Source organism: Amphiura filiformis, chromosome 3, assembly GCF_039555335.1.
Source record: "Amphiura filiformis chromosome 3, Afil_fr2py, whole genome shotgun sequence".
NCBI classification, from domain to species: Eukaryota; Metazoa; Echinodermata; class Ophiuroidea; order Amphilepidida; family Amphiuridae; genus Amphiura; species Amphiura filiformis.
The window spans coordinates 18,340,510-18,361,353 of record NC_092630.1 but is presented as its reverse complement, the minus strand read 5'-3'; the positions used below and the strand labels follow the sequence as shown (position 1 = coordinate 18,361,353).

Below are 20,844 nucleotides of genomic sequence, written 5' to 3'. Positions count from 1 at the left end.
AAAAATTATTTTCACAAGAAAACGTGTGAATTAAAGATATCAAAAGAACTCAGGGAGTACTTGTGTAAATTTTATATGCTTTTAATATAATTTGTCCCAGATACAGTTTAACTGTGCGGCTGATGAGTCTGGCTTTATCTGGCAGGGGAAAACAGGTTCCCGTTGAAGGTAACCTTACCTTCTCATTTATCCCGTGTCTTTTAGACATTATAAAGCATAAAATAAGAATTAAAACTTAATTGATAATGTCATTTGAATGCATTCCTAGCAAAGCATCTACGATTATCCATTTCCAGTTATTATATCTGAGATCTCATGTCGCCTTGTAGTCAGCTCCCGTTCACCCCCCCTTTTTTTTACTAATTTCTTTTTCTGGTTTCTTCTTCCCGAAAAAAATCGGGGTTTTGAAAACCGATATTTATAAATATAACTACATGCACAACAAGTTATAAGCAAAATTTGGTCTTGTGAATACGAAACCAAAGTCTACTTGGATGAGTTAAAACAAAGTCAACTTATTGTGTTTTACCAAGGAAACTATTCACTGCATGCAAATGAAACGGCTCTTTTCAGAGCCACCGTGACATCAAAAAAGACCACAAGTTAACATAGGGTAGCAACGTTATGTATTAATGTTGTAATATATCATAATCCCAAACACCGATGGTCTATACAAGTCAAATATCCCATAACAAAAATTCATAACTAATGACTTGAAGGTGGCTCTTTTAAACTTCGATCTCAAAATTAATCAAAATAACCAAGCACAAGTTGTAAAAAGTTGGCGAGTTTACGAATGGGTGAGTGCAATCACGTCCGCATTGGAGATATTATCACTTGCGCTAAAAAAGCGCGCTCACTATGCTATCAGATGGCGATCGAGACAGCAGCATTGAACTGTGTGCACGACGGCAAACTGCTCTCGCAATGTACCGTTATTGAATGAATTCGACTAACGACTCATTTTACTTGATCGCATCACATTATAAAGCCTATTTTGTATTTGAGAGACCAGTTGACTTTACTTACAATGGCGTTATTTTAAGCGAGTACATAAATCCACAAAATTCACATTCATCAAACCATATCCAGATAAAAAATCCAGTCAAGATGACGAAAAACCTGGTCGTCATGGCTGTTGGTATTTTTATCATGTCTTGCAACTCTGCGAATTCCGAGACGGAGGACTGTATCGCTCTCTGTAATGAATGCGTTAAGGTTTCGGATACACTAACCCATATGGGATGCACTAAGCATTGCAAGAAACTTAAGCAGAAGGATGATGACAACATTTCGTGTTCAAAATTAACAGGTAAATGTTTGTATTTTTGTAACACACTATATTTTAACCTTTCAATAACCATGATTACAGAGATTATCCTTACCAAATTTAAGCAGTGGCGCAGATTTCTTTTTGACATGAGGGATGGGGTTGGGAGAAATGCAGCATCTTTTGGCGACAGAATCAGTTTATGGTAGAAATGCGCTCGAAGCGCGCGCAAAATGTTAGCATATTGAAGCTTAACTGGGGAAAAATTTGGCAAAAGTTGAATAAAATCGCACGAAGCGCGCAAAAATTGGCACTTTTTAGGCTAAAATGGCCAAATATGAGGTTAATTTGGTCAGAAACCCACATACAGGCGTCAACGTAGACCTATAAATTGTGTTAAACATACACTGGCAAATGTCGAAAGCAGAAACAAAAATGGCCACTTGTTTATTCACTACGCCGGGGGGGGTTCTTAGGGGAAGTTGGAAATTTTTGCAAAAAGAAAACCTAAATTAAAGCAATTTTATGGACCATTTTGGCACTATTATGTGTAAAATTTTAGTTTGAAAAAGCCGAAAATTTGTTAAACCCACGATCCACAAAGCCTCTCGTGGACAAGTTTTCCCTATTTTTGTAGGCCTATATATTTTGTTAATTTAAATATAAATTGGCAAACTGGAATCATCTTGGATAATTAGAATAAAGCGTTACATTTTCTTTTCATTTTCAGCACCGCACAATGGCAACCCTTCCCTTGAAGACGAGATCAATGCAATTCATGCGAAAATGTCAGAATTGGTTGAAAGCCGTGACTTTTCTACCATCGTTGAAGAGTTTTACGCTGACGACTGTGTAGCAGTGCTGAATGGACAAGCACCAGTATTTGGTAAAGCAGGTAAACTTTTGAATCACCTGTCCCCTCAGTTACAAGAAATACAAGTTTGTAATACACACATTGTAATAACAGTAGCATAGCCAACAGACTTGTAGTCGAGTCACTGAAAGTCGAGTCCGAGTCGAGTCGAGTCATCAAGCCCTCGAGTCTCGAGTCTCGAGTCGAGTCGAGTCATGAAGCCTTCGAGTCCGAGTCGAGTCGAAGTCATTTGAAGTTGTCAGTCGAGTCGAGTCGAGTCGAGTCAGACCATTCTGTCGAGTCGAGTCGAAGTCGAGTCGGATATATTTTGTCGAGTCATTTCGAGTCACTTCACGTTTTATATGCTCATGATACCAGCCCAATTTGCATGAATTTGTACTTTTTTGAAATTAAAATCCCAGTGAGAGTACATAATATTAATTTATGAATCTATGTGCTCCATCCAGTGCATTGTGGAAATCAGTAATCAGTCAGACTTGTAGTATTGCCATTAGGACCCGCCATGAGTATGGGTGCGGGTGCGTGTCCCGGTATGGATTTCAGGTCAGGGGGAAGGGTACGGGTACGGATCCCTAGCATTGAGTATTCAGTACGGGTCCATTCCAAAATAGGGTGCGAGTACGGGTACGGAGCCATGGGTACGGGTACGAGTATGGGTACGGAAATTGGGACTCAAGTACGGGTACTGGTCCAGTAGTGGTATGGAAATTGGGACTCAAATACTTGTATGGGTCCTATTATGGGTATGGGTATAAACAAATAAAATTAATCAAGTACAAAAAGAGATCAAATATTGGTGGTCATAGTGAATCTAGCCTAAAGGTGGCATATTGCAAGTGAAAAAACTATGTCCGAGTCCAGTCCAAATCTATGTAAAATGTGAAATGATTATCTAAAAATGTAAAAATAGATCTCAAATTTGTTGACTTTACTTATTTGGTCATTTTCCAAATGAATTGGGGCTGTCAAATCTGTGACCTGTTATTATTCCTACATATCCACCAAATTATTTAGATTTATCTGTCACTTAGCAGAATCATATTTTTGTTATCATTTAAAATGAAATAATTGATAAAAATTTCTACAATGTAGACTTCTTTCATGGAACTTTCCAATCCATTAAGCTCTTGAAAGAGAAACATGCACACTGGACCATACATCTCAGCTCCCACTCAGTAGGATAATAGTTTACATGTAATACTGCACACAGCGTATAGGTATGCCATGCAAACCTATCTGCTAGTCAGTCAAATTTGCCTAGAACACAATACATATTTACATAGAAATTTAAAAGAACAGGTAGGTCAAGGAAATTAACCTACATAAATACTAGTATGTTGTCTATACTTCACTTGACCCAAATATATGATTTTTTATGGCGATGAGACACTGACATGGAATTTTAGGAGGATTTTGACCCACATTTTGATAGCAGTTCCACATAGAAAAGCTGCTATCATCATGCATGAGACTAAGATCTAGAAACACCACCGAAATCCCAGACAAACTAGTACCTAGACCAGTGACTTTGACTCGCGTAGTGAAGCCGACACTGCTTAGCAACGACTTGAACAAGAACGCACACCTGGACGCAAGCAAGCAGATAATGATAATACAGAACATGTTGCATTTGACGCGCGCGGGGAGATAACGGGCAGTAACCACGCAACCGAGAGCGTCAGAATGTACGCGATTATCTCCGCGCCTAGTAACCCTGTCAATCCGTCAATATCACCTTGGATATGGGGCTTCACCTCCCGCTGTGGTAAGGGATGGGCAGTCATAGGTCTAGGTGGTATGTCTATGACCGAAATGCTGTTTTGTTAGCTGAATCTTTTAGATGAAAGTCAATCTTTGACTTTGCTACAGAAAGGGCTATGACAAAACGGTTTTCAGTTTTGACTTTCTTTACTCAAGGGCTTTAATTTGATATATAAAATGATGCAGTTTGATGGCAAATTTGAATTCACCTGGCATACCTACAGCCTTGTCCCTAGACGCAATTAAGTAACTGTGAGTTTACATGTAGTGTGCTACACACACACACAAAATACCCACACATGCCTGCTGTCTGATACAGGTACTAGGTGGTCTGATACATGTAGTTTTTACCTTCAGGAGTAACCTGATGGACATGGCTTTTGAAGAAAGTGTATACGGTTGGTTGGTTGAGTCAACAGTGTTGGGTGGGGTTTGGTAGAGTGGTGTGTGGTGTGATGCAGTGAGTGACCTTCTCATCACATTTCTACAATTTTATCATCAAAATGCCATAAAATTATGCGGAAACTTTAAAATTGACCTTTTTCAGCAAATTTGTATTGTAAATTTTTCAAATAAATGAAATATAAAATTTTGCTCCATTTTTGCAAATGACCCATTTTTTCAAAATGTTGTACCAAATGACCACTTCTTTCAAAATTTTATACCCAATTACCCCTTTTTCATTTTGTCATACCCAAACTAAGCAATGCCAATAGGTAGATACCTGTCAGATTAAAGTTGAATGAACCCCCCCCCCACCCCCACCGGGCATGGCCTCTCACCCCGAGTCCGGACTCGGGTCTTATTTTTGTTGGACTCGGACTTGGCTCGGACTCGGCACCCCTGGACTTGGACTCGAGTCCGGACTCGGACACAAAAGGACTTGGCTCGGACTCTGATACAAATGGACTCGGCTCGGCTCGGACTCGGACAAGCTGGACTCGGGTACAAGTCTGCTAATTTCAACATTATATTTAGCAATGATGTAGCTTTCGAGTCTTATTATGCACATCTGATAATTATATCCATGTTTTATTGATATTTTAAAATTCATAAACATCCCAAATTTCATTATGGTAAGAACCTCTCTATTCATTTGACTCAGATGCACAAGCCCACACCTGGGCACAAGAAGTACATGTCATGATGTGGCTGGTGGAAATGCTCACATCAGTCAGTCACATTGCAATGTAGTTCTTCATGTGTGCAGCATGTAGAGGAGTACGAGTGTATTTGGATGGGGAATAATCAAAATGATTAATAAAAGCTATAATAATGATATTTTAACATGATAACTTGAAATTCACCACAAAAAAGAGAGTATCTCGAAATGTTTTCCCAGTTTGCTGGGTTTTTTTTTCTGTATTGATCAGTCATTGTGTGAATGACACATGTAGCATACATGTAGGGGTGTGTGCACAGGCTGTTACAATGACATGTGTGTAGCATTCATGTACATTTTGTGTAACCAGGCTCAGCAATGATGGACAATGGACTTTTCCACCATGCCAAGTTTGAAGCATGTAAAAAAAAAGGTGGATGCTTTAGCCAGATCGACAGGCAATCATACATGTACATTGTACACACATACATATAATTTATATTTTAAGTTATTATAAAGATGCTGAGAGATAGTAAGCCCACTTTGTAAAATATAAGAATCACAATACACCGAGATGTGTGGAAGAAAACGTGCAGGTATTATTAGAAATATTAAGGTATAATTTATTTTTTCGAGTCATTTTTAAAAAGTCGATTCAGCCACAGTGACTCGAGTCACAGACCTCGAGTCATCGAAGTCGAAGTCATTAAATTTCGAGTCGAGTCGAGTCATCGATTCATCAACCCTCGAGTCGAGTCGAGTCGTCGAGTCACCTTGCCTCGAGTCGAGTCATCGAGTCACCAAAACTCGAGTCGAGTCGAGTCGAGTCATTTCGAGTCGAGCCACTACAAGTCTGATAGCCAACCGGTGGGGGTATGTTGGTGTCACAATTCCATTGACAAAAATGAAAGAGAAAAGTACCCCCCTGCCAAAAATGAAAGAGAAAATCGGGAGGGTAAAGGACCAAACCTTTCGATATGTTTTGAAAGGCCGAGAGTGGAGGGGAGTAGGCAAGCAAGTTTGGGCACGCCATTTGGAAATTTTACTCCCCCCAGAGGCTCAACATTTCATGCATAATGAAGTTCAATCAATAATAAATGAGATTGAGAATTGTAAAATAGTTGTATACTGTTATTTGATTATCAGAATATGAGTGGATTTTCTATAATAATATGAGTATTCCCATAAATATGCATTATCTTATTATGTATGATAAATTCTAAGTTTCTGGTATCATTAATTTTGTTTAGATATGACACAGTGTTGGTTCGACTGGTTCGAGAGCAATCCCAGTGTAACTCGAGTGTCATACACGTCTACTGCATTCGGTGAGAATAGCGGAAAGGTTTGGGAAGATGTTATCGGACATGCATACAAGGACGATGCCCTCATTGGTTCATTTGGGTAAGCTTTAGATCTAGTAACACATAATGTCATAATATAACGTTGTATCAATTGTACAACGTTGTTCTTCAGGACAAAACCGTTGGGATTTTGATCATAGACTGCTCTTGTCTATAATCTGTTGCAAGGTTCCTTTTATGCGCTAGCCATTGCGTATACGCGAGCGACGTCAAGCGTATGCATAGGACATTAGAAAATAATACGCGCTGGACGGTTAGCAGTACGCTTAATTTGTAAAAGGAGATCTGCAGAATATTATGCATAATATCAATGGATTATTCTTTAGGTGTGCGAATGTTTCCCCTTGTCTTCGTAAACGACAACGGCTCTGAAACGAGCCGTTTACAGACGCAGTGCTGTTGTTAAACTTCAGTTTGGTTGTTGTAGACCACGATTATTCATTTATGTGTCTTGTATATATATAAATAAAGCTGCTTTAGGACCATTTTCTTTTCCGAAGGGTTGAAAGTGATGCATAATTGGATGTCATCTGCATACATAATACTTTTCATGCCATGAGCAGTGATGATATCTTGCAGTGGAGCACTATGGATAGTAAACAGAATAGGGCCTGCTACAGAGTCCTGCGGAACTCCAAAACGTAAGCGATGACCGTCAGACAGCGTTTTATCAATGAAAATGGCCTGGATGCGTCCACTCAAATATGAAGTACTAGCGGGAGACCCGCGCTTCGCGCGGGTCCCCGCTAGTTGAGTAAACGGGAGCGGTTAGTAAACGGGAGTGGTTAGTAAACATGGTAAACGGTGATGATGATAATCATGGTGTCTTGGTGTAGATTATTCATAGTAATGACCATGTTATATTGTTAGCTTGATAATCATATGTTAGCTCCTGTCATATTAAAGAAGCTGAATAACTTTAAGTGAATATCCAGACCTGTGATAATGTTGTTACTCACTCAATCCCTCAGATTTCTTTTGAAACAGCTCGTGACAGAATGGTTGAGTTTAACTTTATCCCAACAAACATAAAACATTAATGTTAAAGAGGTTGCTAGAAAACGTTTCGGGTTATAATGGTATAAAACATGTAAGCATCATGTTTAAAAGTTGCAGCAAAATATTTTAGCGAGCCCGTGTTAAAAGCTAGGCCTACATTATAGCCAGGATTTATTTGCGGGGTTCGCAGAATTTCCAAAATGTGGACTTTCAAGTTCCACTAAAAGTGGGCTCACCCACCCCCCTATCATTTAATCTTTTGGGGCTATACTGAACAGTTGAACGACTCTGTTGGCTATATTTTAACATTCCATCTGAAAAGTGGACTTTTTTGCAAATATGTCACCCAATAACCCCCCCCTTTTCATCAGCTTACACCCAATGATCCCCCTGAAATGGCTTCAAGGCCTTTGCTTTGACCCAGTTTCTAATTCTGAGAGGACACAGCCGGCTGCACGGCGTACGACACAATGGTGCTTCGTGGCCATTCAAAAAGGTGGCGGCAAAAAACTTCAGAGTGTGCCCCCCCTTCCAAATTCCTGGATCCGCCACTGTCTCAGAGAAGCAGTCAGTCACGTACACACCCCGACACCCAGACAAACATACGTAGGCCTACGCGCGGTAAGCCAACATTAAATGCGTCCATACCATGCGCCGCAATGCGCGTGAAACCATGTGCCGTGTACGCGCAGGTGCGCGACTCGCCACTTACCGCGCGTGTTGGACACCGCTTGCATTTTGACGCGTTTGCTGTCATGACCTGACCCATAAGGTTATTGACCTCAACGGCCTAGCAACCGAACATTTTTTTTGTTATTTCCATAGTGACTGAATAGTTTTGCAAAAATGAACGTCAGATGGTTTAATGGCAATATGTACCCGATCAATGTACGAATAAATCGGAGCTGAAAGTGAAAGCATCTCGGAGACTGCTTCTGGACAAGATTTAGCGACTTCCTTTTATTTATATAGGGTAGGTGCAGGTAATATGGGACAGCAGGTAATATGGGACACCTGTTTTCATTTTAACAAAAAGTAGCTTAGAGAAGGTAAACACTTTAAGTTGATTTGTTAAGTGTTTAGAGACATCAATTGTGCTTCTAGAAATGCAGTTTTGGAGTCTGTGTATCAAACTCTTGGAAATCAATGCCAAAAGGAGTGAAATTGCCCAAAAAATTATGTCGTTTTTTTGGCCTGATATAAAATCAATGACGTCACATTTTATGATTGTGTATCCAAAAACTCTGGTACTGAGGGGCAGTTGTCATTTTTATGATCTTTAGGTGATGGGTTAAGCTTATCAGCAGGTAAAATTCCACTGACAAGTGGCACTTTCCTTTTATAAATGATTATTTTCTCTGATTTTCAACTGAATGGGTGCAGGTAATATGGGACACGTAGGAAATTGTGTGCATTGTCAATGCGAAAAGCAAAACTATTTAGAAAATTGAATTTTCTTGTAGAAATTTGCATTTAACATTCAAAATCATGTAACAAAAATGTTTTTAGAACAAAAGAGTGATTTTCTGAACTTTTTGATTTTCACCATAGAGATAACATAGTGTCCCATATTACCTGCACATGCAGGTAATATGGGACACTTGACGATGACGTCATTTTGACGTCATAGCGTCCAAACAAAGATAAAAACAAGGTAACATTGCCTGTTTTATTAATCTTAAAGGACAGGTTGTTCATCATAACAATCTCTTGTGGGCATATCTTCTTTAGTTTTTATGCAAATAAGCTAAACGTCCTTAATGGTCCCATATTACCTGCAGGTACCCTAGATATGAACCACGATAGAGCAGTGGAAGATAATCTATAGCTGAATCTTAAAGGGACCATTGAAAGAAAATATGATTTGGTATCAAAATAAAGCCCATAAAATATAGACTCAATATCTAAAACAATTGAAGAACTAACTATTATAGAAATAAAAATACAATGAAAACAACGTACTCGATTTACCCCCTTCCGACGCTACATCGCGCGTCATTTATCAAAAGTAGAAAATTGGGCGCTTTCCTGATGACGTCATTGTGGTTACGCGTTTTGTGTTGCGTTGACATTTTTGCCGGGATAATTTGACAACAGCGATCGCGATCTAAATATCAGATGCAATAATCATGGTAATACAACCACTTATAATTATTTAAAGGTCAAGTAAAAACAAAATTCTAGTTGATTGTCCACATGTTATCAAAAAGAGGAAGTGGAGGGCCTTTTATTTATCATTTATTAGTTATTTTTACAATGCAAATGGATCATTTAGGCCTATGTATTATTCCCGGACATTATTACTAGTTGTGTAATTTGTAGAGGAGGATGATAGGATCGAGGCTCTTGTTATTTGATGGTTCTCTGAGAGGATGATTAAAACAAAGCCTCTAAATTGAAATGCTTATTGGACAGAAGCAAATCTAAACTATTTAAAATATTATTAGCTTTTGAAACATTAAAAAAAAAAGAAGTTTTCCCTTATAATAAAGAAAATAGCATTAAACATTTTAGACTCCTTCAATTGCAATGCCATGCATGCGAAAGGAAGCGGGCGGGGACGATCAATTGGTTTTTTTTATCATCATCAAGCATGCAGCTTCCTATTTTACTTATTCATATATTCAACCCCCGGTCAACATGACCAAGATATGATTCCGATGACTTTATGTAGGCCCTACATGGCATATATAAAACTAATTATGAGTAGGCCTAATAGGCCTATGATATAGTGACGATGTTGAGGGAATATCGCCAAGATTTGTCGCAACACATAAATTGCAGATGACGTGCCGGCGCGAGCACCTCCCATATGGGTATTATTATAATAGGCCTATGTATTTTTCCGTAGGACCTACTTTAAAAATATTCAAGAGATGATTATTTTTTTCCAAAACCTGACAATTGGTATAAAAAGCTTTTTCTTCCATAAGTTAACTTTCAAAAGTGCTTATTTTCATACCCCAAACAATGCAAAGTAGGCCTAGGTCCTTTTATTTTGCAAATTTATTCCCCTATATGCCTACCATGTGTTATACGGGAGACTTGCCAATATTATTTGAGCCGTTGGCACTGGGGCAGTAGCTCACTAGCTGAACGGCAGATGAAGAAGTTGGTTCAGAAGAATATGACATGCAAGCTGTTCTTGAAATAAATTACGAGGAGCGCCTATAAGCATACATAGGCCTTCAAAAAGCCTATATGCTACAAACATCAAATGGGAAATATTATAGGCCTACACTTATTTTAATTCATGGATGGTTAGGACCGGGGTAGGCCTAGGCTATGCGAAATTGATGTCAGTCATTTCTAAAAACGAAATATCCAGCCCCCGTTCTTCGGGGCACTCAACTTTGGAGGTGACGCGTATGTAGGGCTGTTAAGACCCCTTTTTCAGCATCGCTGTCACCCAAAGACCCCATATTTTTTACGAACACATGCTCTGTCCATGCTCTGTCACCCGAAGACCCCCTATTTTCCATTTGATCTGTCACCCAAAGACCCTTACAAGTCCAATTTGAACAGCAACTTTCATTTATCATGGATTTTGTTACTTATTTTGAAAAAACAAGGAAATTTGAAGCCATTTAGAACTATATACTCAATTTTCGAGGTTTCTGTGGCGCTTTTCGGCTCTCACCCAAAGATTCCATTTAAAAAAAGGTCATGTTCTCACCCAATGACCCCATATTTTTCACATTTTGCTCTCACCGAATGCCAAAAATCATGCTCTCACCCAATGACCCCATATTTTTTACATTTTGCTCTCACCGAATGCCCCTTAGTGCGAAAGTGCCAGCCTTACACCTATATCCATTTCATATTGAAGTGCCCCCCGGGATCCAGCCAGGCGCGCTGTATTTTACAAGATTTACCCAATCAACATAAACTTTGTAACTGTAGGCCTACCTTTGATAAAACGCTCGGACACTTTGCACTTTCAAGTATCAGTGGAAGTTGAGATTGGATTAGGCCTATATAAAGCATTTCCATAACGTAAACTATATAAAAGGCTGACAGTAAATATTGTTCATATGATTGTTTGGAGTGGCCTTTAGGCTATATATGTTCCTCTCGTGGTTCTTTATCTTCAAATTTGTTTATCATTTTCATAGGCTTTTAAAATAAATAAAATAAATTTCGGCTTTTATATAATAACGCCTTTTCCCAGATCTCGTAGGGTTCAAAGCGCTGATTTCGCTGCCATGGTACTTATCACAATCAGATCGCATCATCTAGGCTGGATGCTGCCGAACCTGGCGCAAATCTAGCCGCACTTGGATTGTAACATCCACCAATATATCTTTTCAGCTCCCCAAATTTCATTGGGTGAAGGAAGTTTTTGATAACCAAACAACTAATCACCGATTTTTGAGAAGCAGGAGGAAACTGGAGATCCCGAAGAAAACCTGTGGGATCGAGATAAACCAAGTTCACATGAGTCTTTGGGCCGCGCGCCAGGGGCTTGAAGTTGAACCCGGGACCTCAGTAGTGATGCAAGGCGAGGAAACAACCGCGCCAACTCGCCGTATACAATTAATGTTTTGGTTCTCGGCCCCTCCCTCCTCTATGTCTGGGATTTGTCAGATTTCTTTTTTTAGATTTTTCAATTATTTTAGACTTTGGAATGATTTATGAATTTTTCATACATAGGACTAGGCCTATAAATAAGATAAGTTTATTAGAGAACAAGGACCACTTCCAAGTCTTTTTGTGGTAGGGCCTACTCTAGGCGGTTTATCCCTCAGACTCTCACATTTGAAAAAAAAAGTGCGTCATCGTTTCCTCAAGCACTGTTGGAAAAGACCGAAAACTGCAGACAATGCTGATTTTACACTGAAAATAAAACCCACCTCCCTCATCAATTCATGAAAAGCCTCTGGACGAGAACCAAAATATTAATTTTATACGGCCTAACCTAGGCCGCACGCCCGGGAGGTAGGCTAATTAGGCCTAAAGAAACGGAGTCGCATTAACCCGAAACATCATTGTCTTCTCTTTCCTATCCTCACCAGATATTTCAGAGGAAATATAAATAAAGAGTTGCTATATCAGAATGCCTCAATCAAAACAAATGATACTCTCTTGCAAACTCCGAGCAGCTATACTGACAGCTTTGACTTTATCAATATGAAGGCCTAGGCCTAACTTACTTATGTTTCCCCGTTTTTGGCCAGTTTTGTAGGCCTAGCTAGAATTTATATATAGGCCTATCATAGAAGTCATTGTACCTTTGTAATTTATATTATAATATCCTTTTTAATAATACTTGTTAGGCTTAAAAGAGCTTAAAAGGCACATAAAAGTTCATTGCTGTAAACACGTCCATGCGTTGGTTTAGGACCAAGTCTGGACTATGCAGTGTTGCCATGCAGCGGAAAGGATAACCACTTTGACGTCACAGGGGTTGCCACGTGTCTCTGCACTTATGGATTGGGCGGAAAGACGCGACATTGGGCGCTTTGTCTTTATTTGCTGATTTGGGGGGTAAAATAAAGGTAAATTGCATTTATCATTTTAGAAATGGATTCTATATGTTATTAGCTTTATTTTGATACCAAATATGTTTTTCTTTCAATGGTCCCTTTAATCGCTGCAGCAGGATTCGCAAAAGACCAGCTAGAAGCGGGCAGGTTTTTGCCGCAGATGTTGCAATGACTTCACGAACTTCTTAGTTGGACACCCTACTGAATTTCATCTCAAAAATTTAAAAAGGTCGCTGAGAAAAAAATTGAGCTTTTCACTGAAAGCTAAATTTTCATACATTTTAATAGTAACGAATTAACAAATAGTTCTTATTCCGCATAACGGCATGACGACCCAGTGGGCACACCCGACGTTGAAATCACGTTGAAATCAGGTTGACGTTTCGACGTTGAAATCACGTTGTATTTGCAAATCGACTCTAACCTGATTTCAACCCGATTTCAACGTTGATTCAACGTCGAAATTTCAACCTAATTTCAACCTGAATTTCACGTTGTATTAACGTCGAAATTTCAACCTAATTTCAATCCGATTTTAACCTGATATTTATTTAAATATAACTATTATATAGTAATAAATTTATACGTACCCACGTGTAGAACCTCACCGCTGTGGTCCGTCTGGGAAATATTATCATGAATTCATGATTATAGGCTAGGCCTGGTATCGCCCCTGGGTAACTGGTATCGCCGTCGTTGTCGGGGCAGAGGGCCGGTGCAGTCGGCACCCATACGCGGGATGCAACCGGGTGTGGAGTCGTGGTGAGCCGCGCGCAGTGGTCGGTGCAGAGGGCGGTGCAGTCGGCATCCATACGCGGGAGTGTACCGGGTGTGTTGTCGGTTGGCCATGTGCAGTGGAGCATGCGTCGGAGGGCCGGTGCAGTCGGCACCGCAACGCGGGAGGCAAACGGGCGTGGAGTTGGTGGGCCCGTGCGCGGCGGTCATGTTTTTGACCAAAAATCACATTTTTGACCAAAAATCACATTTTTGACCAAAAAATCATATTTTTGACCAAAAATCACGATTTCTAACAAAAATCACATTTTTGACCAAAAATCCTATTTTGACCAAAAATCACATTTTTGACTAAAAATCACATTTTGGACCAAAAATCACATTTTTAACAAAACATCACATTTTTGACCAAAAATCATATTTTTGACCCAAAATCACATTTTTGACTAAAAATCACATTTTAGACCAAAAATCACATTTTTGACCAAGAGTACATTTTTGACCAAAAATCACATTTTGACCATGAATCACATTTTTGACCATAAAACACATTTTTGACCCTGACCAAAAATCACATGTTTTGAAAAAAACCCATATTTTTGACCAAAAATCACATATAAATATAAATTTTATGACCAAAAATAACGCAAAAGCCTCAATTTGATGATTTTACCTATTTTTAACCTTCAAATCCTAAATAGCTTTCCATATATTTTACGTGCAAAGTAAGCGTCGCATTTTAGGCCATAAGTCGAGTTACCTTGAACTTTGAAATTTATTTTTGATATCATCATCATATCAATTTTTCAACGTCGTCGCAGAGCCTGCAAGTTGAGTTGCCCAGCAAACACAAAACATTTTACAGATAACGTTTTATTGTTGGTTTACATAAAGGGTATAAAAACGTTTTAATAACGTTCTAAAAACACTTTTGAAAAATAGATGCACGATATTTTAACATGTTATTATAGAGTTGACAACATATACATACAGGACACTTCTTCACCTATTATTGGTATAAAATCAACCAGGAATATTATAGTGCTCTAGCTGCAGAACAATTTTGGATATGAGGTAATCCATTATTTTTTCAAGATGGTATAGCCACTTTCATAGTGGCTGCCGCCTTAGCTGGAAAACACCAAAAACACTTGAAACATTGACAATTTTCCCCAAAAGACCCAATTTTGTTGGTGTTTGGGGGAAAAAAATCTATATCTTCAATACGAAAGGTCAAAATTTTCAATTGATCGTCGGTTTTTATCCCACCTACATACACCTCAAGTATAAATCATCAGATTTATGAAGTTTACTTCGAGTACTGTTAAATATCAAAAATATCAATTTTTAATGATTTGCTATAAAATGTGTATTACATTGCGAATTTCAACAAATCAAAATTATTTAATATCAGAAGGACATTCTTCGTATTCAGAATGCAATTCGATATGTCTGATGTGCTCTAATGTCCCACAATAAATACTGTCCAAACGTTCATACTCCATCCCTTAATAGAGTTTGAATTCAGGGTAAGTTATTGTTTCATATTTTGAAACATATTCTCCTACACATCGCAAATCCAAAATAAAATCAGCTCCGTCCTTTTGATTTTCAAGTTACGTTACCATGGTTACATGTATCATACTTTGATACAATTTGTATCTAAACGCATCCTGAACACTTATACCCCGTCTTCAACACTGCTAACGTTTAGCTAAGTGACATGTTTAGATATGTAACAAGTAACAACATCACAGGACTTCCTACCATGAAGATGTGTGTCACACATCGAAAATTCAAGGTTGCTTTGTGCTGAAAGTCATTTTAAACTTTTAGAAATTAGATATGTAAGCTTTTTATTTGTGATTTGTGATAGGAGTTGGAGTTGCCAAAAATACCTATCGTTTCGTGAAAATGTGGAAAACAATATTTTCTTTTATTCCTAAGCACTTTAAGGAGTCTCCGGCAATCATAACATCATGCCTTATAAATTTATGTTAGAAAAATAATAATCACGCACGAATCACATGGTCGCCATGAGTTTGCTTTAGATAAAACCACGTGATTCGTGCATGATAATTATTTTTCTTACATATAATAGGGAATAATGTTGTGATAGGCGGAGCCTTCCTTTAAAACGTGTGTATTTGTTTAAAAAGTGTTAGAGCTGGACATTTAGAGCCTAAACACATTAGATTTGTGATGGTTCTCAAAAGAACTCGTGAATTTTCAGAAAGCTGTTTGTGTTAAAGTGCGAGGGTTATCCATAGGCCTATATAATGTACTAGGAGGACACTTTAGAACTTGACCCTTTTGGAACCTTTTAAGAATGTACTGGATGCAATGTGCCCATTTTACTTAATGTTAATATAGGGTTTCCCCTGGCTTGCGTAAAAATCTTGAGTAAAAATCTCAAGTTTTTCTTCTTTTCACGTTACAACTTACTTAAAACTTCTGATACCATGTAAGATATCTTTAACATAATTATGGTTTCTAAGTCCTGACTTTTACACGTATAACTAAACTGGAAGATTATACAACTGAATACTTCTATTTTTCTCATCGAATAACTTCACAGAGCTTTCTTAGACTGATGATCAGATCATATACAGATAGTGTGATCAATAGCTGTTCTGCGTTTGCAATCCACCCTTCAACGTATTCAAAGGATCCTTGTCGTGCTCAGTTTTAAGGAGATAAGCATTGAAAACGTCAACCCTATCAGTATGCTTATATCGCATTGATGATGTCATCAATACCAATATTAAGAAAATCTAGACCAGAATCTGTATTTGCTTGCTTATAGTTCTTTCTATGTCAAGACACATATCAAGGCAAGAACAGCTGTTATCATTAAGCTGATGGGTTTGCACATTTTTTGACCAAAAATCACATTTTGACCAAAACACTTTTGAAGCTGGTCCATTTCACAGTTCCTGGAATGTGAGGCGTGAGTTCATTCCATCTGCGGGCTATATGGAATGAATGATGACTAACAACTTAAGTTAGATCTTGAACGGATGAGTAGTATGTGGCAGCAACTGCTCAACGATGGACTTTATTCAGTGTAGGAGTTGGTCCATGCCATGCCGTGCCAGTTTACTCCATCTTTGATTTGACCATGCTCTTGTATTAAAATTATGGCTCTCTCAAGTTGTTAGTTCATCCGAAATCTTTGGCTGCATCTAAACTTTCTAAGTTAAGTCATTTTCTTGATGCTTTATACATTGTACATTGTCATGGACTAGACTGTCTATTGCATGGCCAATCTTGTTTTGATTCCATTGTCACGTGGCACAACAACACGTCAGCTGTAACGACAAAAATAACAATTTAGGGATTTAAAAAATACACATACAAAAACATTATATTTGACATAGACTTGCAGTACGATTAATATATGCTTAATGTAAAATAGGCATAGGCCTACTGAAGGTAGACCTGTTACTCCTGACTGTTTAGGGTCATTCTGCTGAACAATTCTTAGGGCCATTCTTGGGACCAAAAAGAGGGAAATTATAACTTATTTTTGCTCCTTTAGACACATGCTTTAGACTAGAGACATTATTTGGGGATGTGAAATCTTCTGCCTAAAAAATCTGCCTAAAAAGTGTTCAACACTAATTGGCTCATGCCTGCACATGTTTAAAGTAGGCATACTCAGAGAACATGATATTTTTGACATAGAGCAGTGATAAGTTTAATGATAAATTAAAAATAGCCTCACTTTCTTTCTAATACTGAATAAAGTTCATAATTCATTTAGCCTATTAAAAACGAAGATAAGTAGATTATTAATATATGGGTCCTTAACCTTAAGTCTCTCAGAAAAGATAAGATATAGGCCTACCCGTTATGTTTACTAAGCGGTTGCAACTAGGCCTACCAAGGAAGCACAAGCGAACGTTAACATGATTAAAGCAGAAGATACGTATATGTAGGCCAGTACTCATGTAGTAGTTATTATTCATTGCATAGATATTTTATGTCAAGCTAGCCTAAAGTTATGTTAAGGGGTCGGTCACCCATCTTTGCACATTTTTTGAAATTCGCGATGCAATAAAGATTTTGGGGCAAATTATTAAAAATGGCAATTTTTGACATTTAACAGAATTTTCTCAAAGTAAACTTAATAAATCGAATGATATCTACTTGAAGTGTATGTAGCTGGGATGAAAAGCCAACTATCAATTGACAATTTTGACCTTTCATATATAGATTTTTCCCCAAAAGACCTAAATGTTGTCGGGGAACAATCTATATCTTCGTCCCAGCTACATACACTTTAAGTATATCATTAGATTTATAGAATTTAATTTTTAATCTCGAATTTCAAAAAATCAAAATTATTTGATACCGTACTAGAAGGACATTCCTCGTATTCAAATCAAAATGCAATTAGATATGTCTGATGTGCTCTCAGGTCCCACACAAAATACGTGAAAACGTTGCTATCCGAGCTCTAAGCTCTATTTATTTGAAAAAAGCTTTATTCCACAAATTCCACTAGCCTAGTCCTAAGATTACTAACTAAATATTACTTGTACTACTATTTACGCCTAGCCACATTTATAGGCTCCTGGGCCCTGTATTCTTCATAATTCTGCGCTTATTAAAATATCATTTTGTCAGTGGGATGTGGACTTCCACAAACTTGGTATCACTATCACTCAGTATATTATTTTTAAAAATCATTGTCATTTTGACATTGAAATTCATGTCAAATCATCAAAGACACATCTAGTCTGCCCTACCAGTAACTTAATGTCTAAAAAATACACTAGAGATAATGATTTGCGCTCACAGAGCGCAGACAATCGCAAGGCATGTAACTCTTTAATGACCATTTTACCTGACCTTTGACCTTAATGTTTCCCGGGTCACGAGGTTTGTTGTCACCGAAATTGAGCCCCCATATCCATTACAAAAAATGAAATTACGGCATAATGTTTGACCCCAGTTAACCTTTGACCTGACCCCTGCAAAGTGTTCCAACATATCCCCCCTGGTCATTAATTTTGTTGTCACCGAGTTTGAGCCTCGTACCCCTTACAGATGTCCAAAAAATGCATTTCTAAAATTTGACCTCTGCATGACTTGAACTCACTGACCCCTGCAAAATGTTCCCCTGGTCATGAGATTTGCTGTCACTGAGTTTGAGTCCAGAAGAAGAAATTATAAGATTTGACCCAAGATAACCTTTGACCTGACCCCTGCAAAGTGTTCAATATATTCCCCTGGTCATTAAGTTTGTTGTCAGAGTTTGAGTCCCGTACCCCTTACAGATGTACAGAAAATGCATTTCTAAAATTTGACCTTTGACCTGACCCTGTAAAACGTTCCACTGGTCATGAGATTTGTTGTCACCGAGTTTGAGCCCCATACCCATTACGGATGTCGAGATAATGCAATTGTGAGATTTTACCCCCTTAATGACCTTTGACCCCAATTCTTTGTACAACCTTTAGACACTGGCTAAGGCGATGCAGGTATGCAAGTGACGTCATTGTATTATGTAATTTGTGGAAGATGAAGCATTTTTAATGAAAATCACATTTTGGCCATAAATGACCTATGACTTTTGACCCCGAGTTGGACACTGGCCTAGAGCATATGACTACGATGGCTCGTTATAGGTTTGACAGAAGAAAGAAAAAAAGAAGAAGAACTGACCAAAAACAGTACAATCGCAAATTAAAAATTTGCGATTGTAATGACCTAGCACATGATGAACATGTCATTGCTGCACGATATGTCTAGGGCTAGGCTAGGGACCTAGTTTCTTAATTATACAATAAACATTTGCATTTCCCCCAGGCCCGTAGCCAGCACCCCCGTTTTTATGCCTTCTTGGTCCGTCCAAAATTGTCCAAATCCGCCCAGTCCAAAAAGTTCCAAATTTTGAAAAAAGTCCACTGTTTCCAAATCAATAACCCCCCCCAAATAATCCAGACTACGGGCCTGATTGCCCGCAGCAAATATTCCAAACTGGCATGACTGGGTCTTGTACAAAGTACAAGTCCTTAAGCATGTCAACTTCAAGGCACTGTTTCGTGTCTGTCGAATGGTGCATTCATGATTGTACAGCATGCATGTCATGTGCAGCAGGCATGTATTAACTGCTCAGTAAGCTTAACTATTTTAACATATCCTGATGATACATAATGGAAAACCAAGTTGAAATATCATCCAGCAATGTGTCCAAAAGTCAAGTAGACCTTTAAAGAAAATTTAAATGTTTACTAACCTGTTTTATTTGCAAATTTAGGCCTCAAGTTCATGTTCGTCACACACGTCGCGTACAACTCCTTTTGCTTACTGATGTCACAGAGGAGTAAGATAGACAGAGCGCGTACCACCAGTCAAAGTCCCCGTGTATTGTGGGCGCACACCACTAAATAATCGTCCCATTGAAATACGTGTAAAAACACCAGTTTTATTTATTCGTTTTGAGGCCTTTTCGGCGCTTTCTGAGAATTTTAATGATAACCAGTCGACTGCAAATCGATGAAAGTTTAACATATGTTTCAATGTATGGGTAGTCTTCCACCTCGTTTTCCCGGTAGGAGCCGCCAAACAGCGCCCTCACTGTTTTTGACATGCTCTCATGACTGTAAACCCGTTTCTGCCCATTTTTTAATACGCGGACCTATTTTCTCGATAATTATAAAATGCAACTTTTTAGTGATTCAAATTCATGCACAGGCTTTACACTTTTATTTAAGCTATAATTCGCTACTCTTTCTGATTATTAGTCCAAACAGCAGTCCATAATACCTCAAAAACTTTCTGTATTTTACCGGAACTTAGTAGGGTTGCACAAATGGCGCATTGATTTAGTGGTGTGCTCCCTTCAAGGGGTTTCTGATGTTCATAAAATTGAGTTCTTTTATCTTTTCTTGAAATATAAAATGTTTTGAGTAAAACACTCGAAATTTAAGTGCTCTGTGACATTCACATCAAGAGAAATGTCCTTTCAAAGTTATATGGTGGATTCCGAAAATGGGCACATTTTCAACATTTTGACCATTCATGCTTACTCTTCTATATTTGCATTAAATTCCAATTCTCTCGGTAGTTTTTGACCTTCTACCAGATGAAATTCGGTTTTAAATGAGAGTAAATCACGTTTCACAATTGCAAGGTGTCTACTCTTAATGATTTATAACAATCACCCCCCCCGCCATATAAAACCAATATTTGGAAGCTTTAAAAGGCACGCACCGATTTGTCACCTTAAGCCCAAATTGTTT

The 20,844-nt window shown here is 38.3% G+C and overlaps 1 protein-coding gene across 2 annotated transcripts in view; it reads left to right on the top strand.

Annotated features, from left to right (window-relative positions):
* Positions 1–713: 713 nt before the first annotated feature.
* LOC140147644 (uncharacterized) overlaps positions 714–20,844 on the top strand; it is a 69,140-nt gene continuing 49,009 nt past the window's right edge. Inside the window, exons 1-3 of one of the 2 annotated variants that reach the window (XM_072169413.1) lie at positions 714–1,312; positions 2,001–2,156; positions 6,258–6,411. In XM_072169413.1, coding sequence (XP_072025514.1) covers positions 943–1,312; positions 2,001–2,156; positions 6,258–6,411 — 680 coding nt within the window. In that variant the 5' untranslated portion in view covers positions 714–942. Of the gene's footprint in view, positions 1,313–2,000; positions 2,166–6,257; positions 6,412–20,844 lie in introns of both variants that reach the window. The other variant, XM_072169412.1, reaches the window with a different exon arrangement.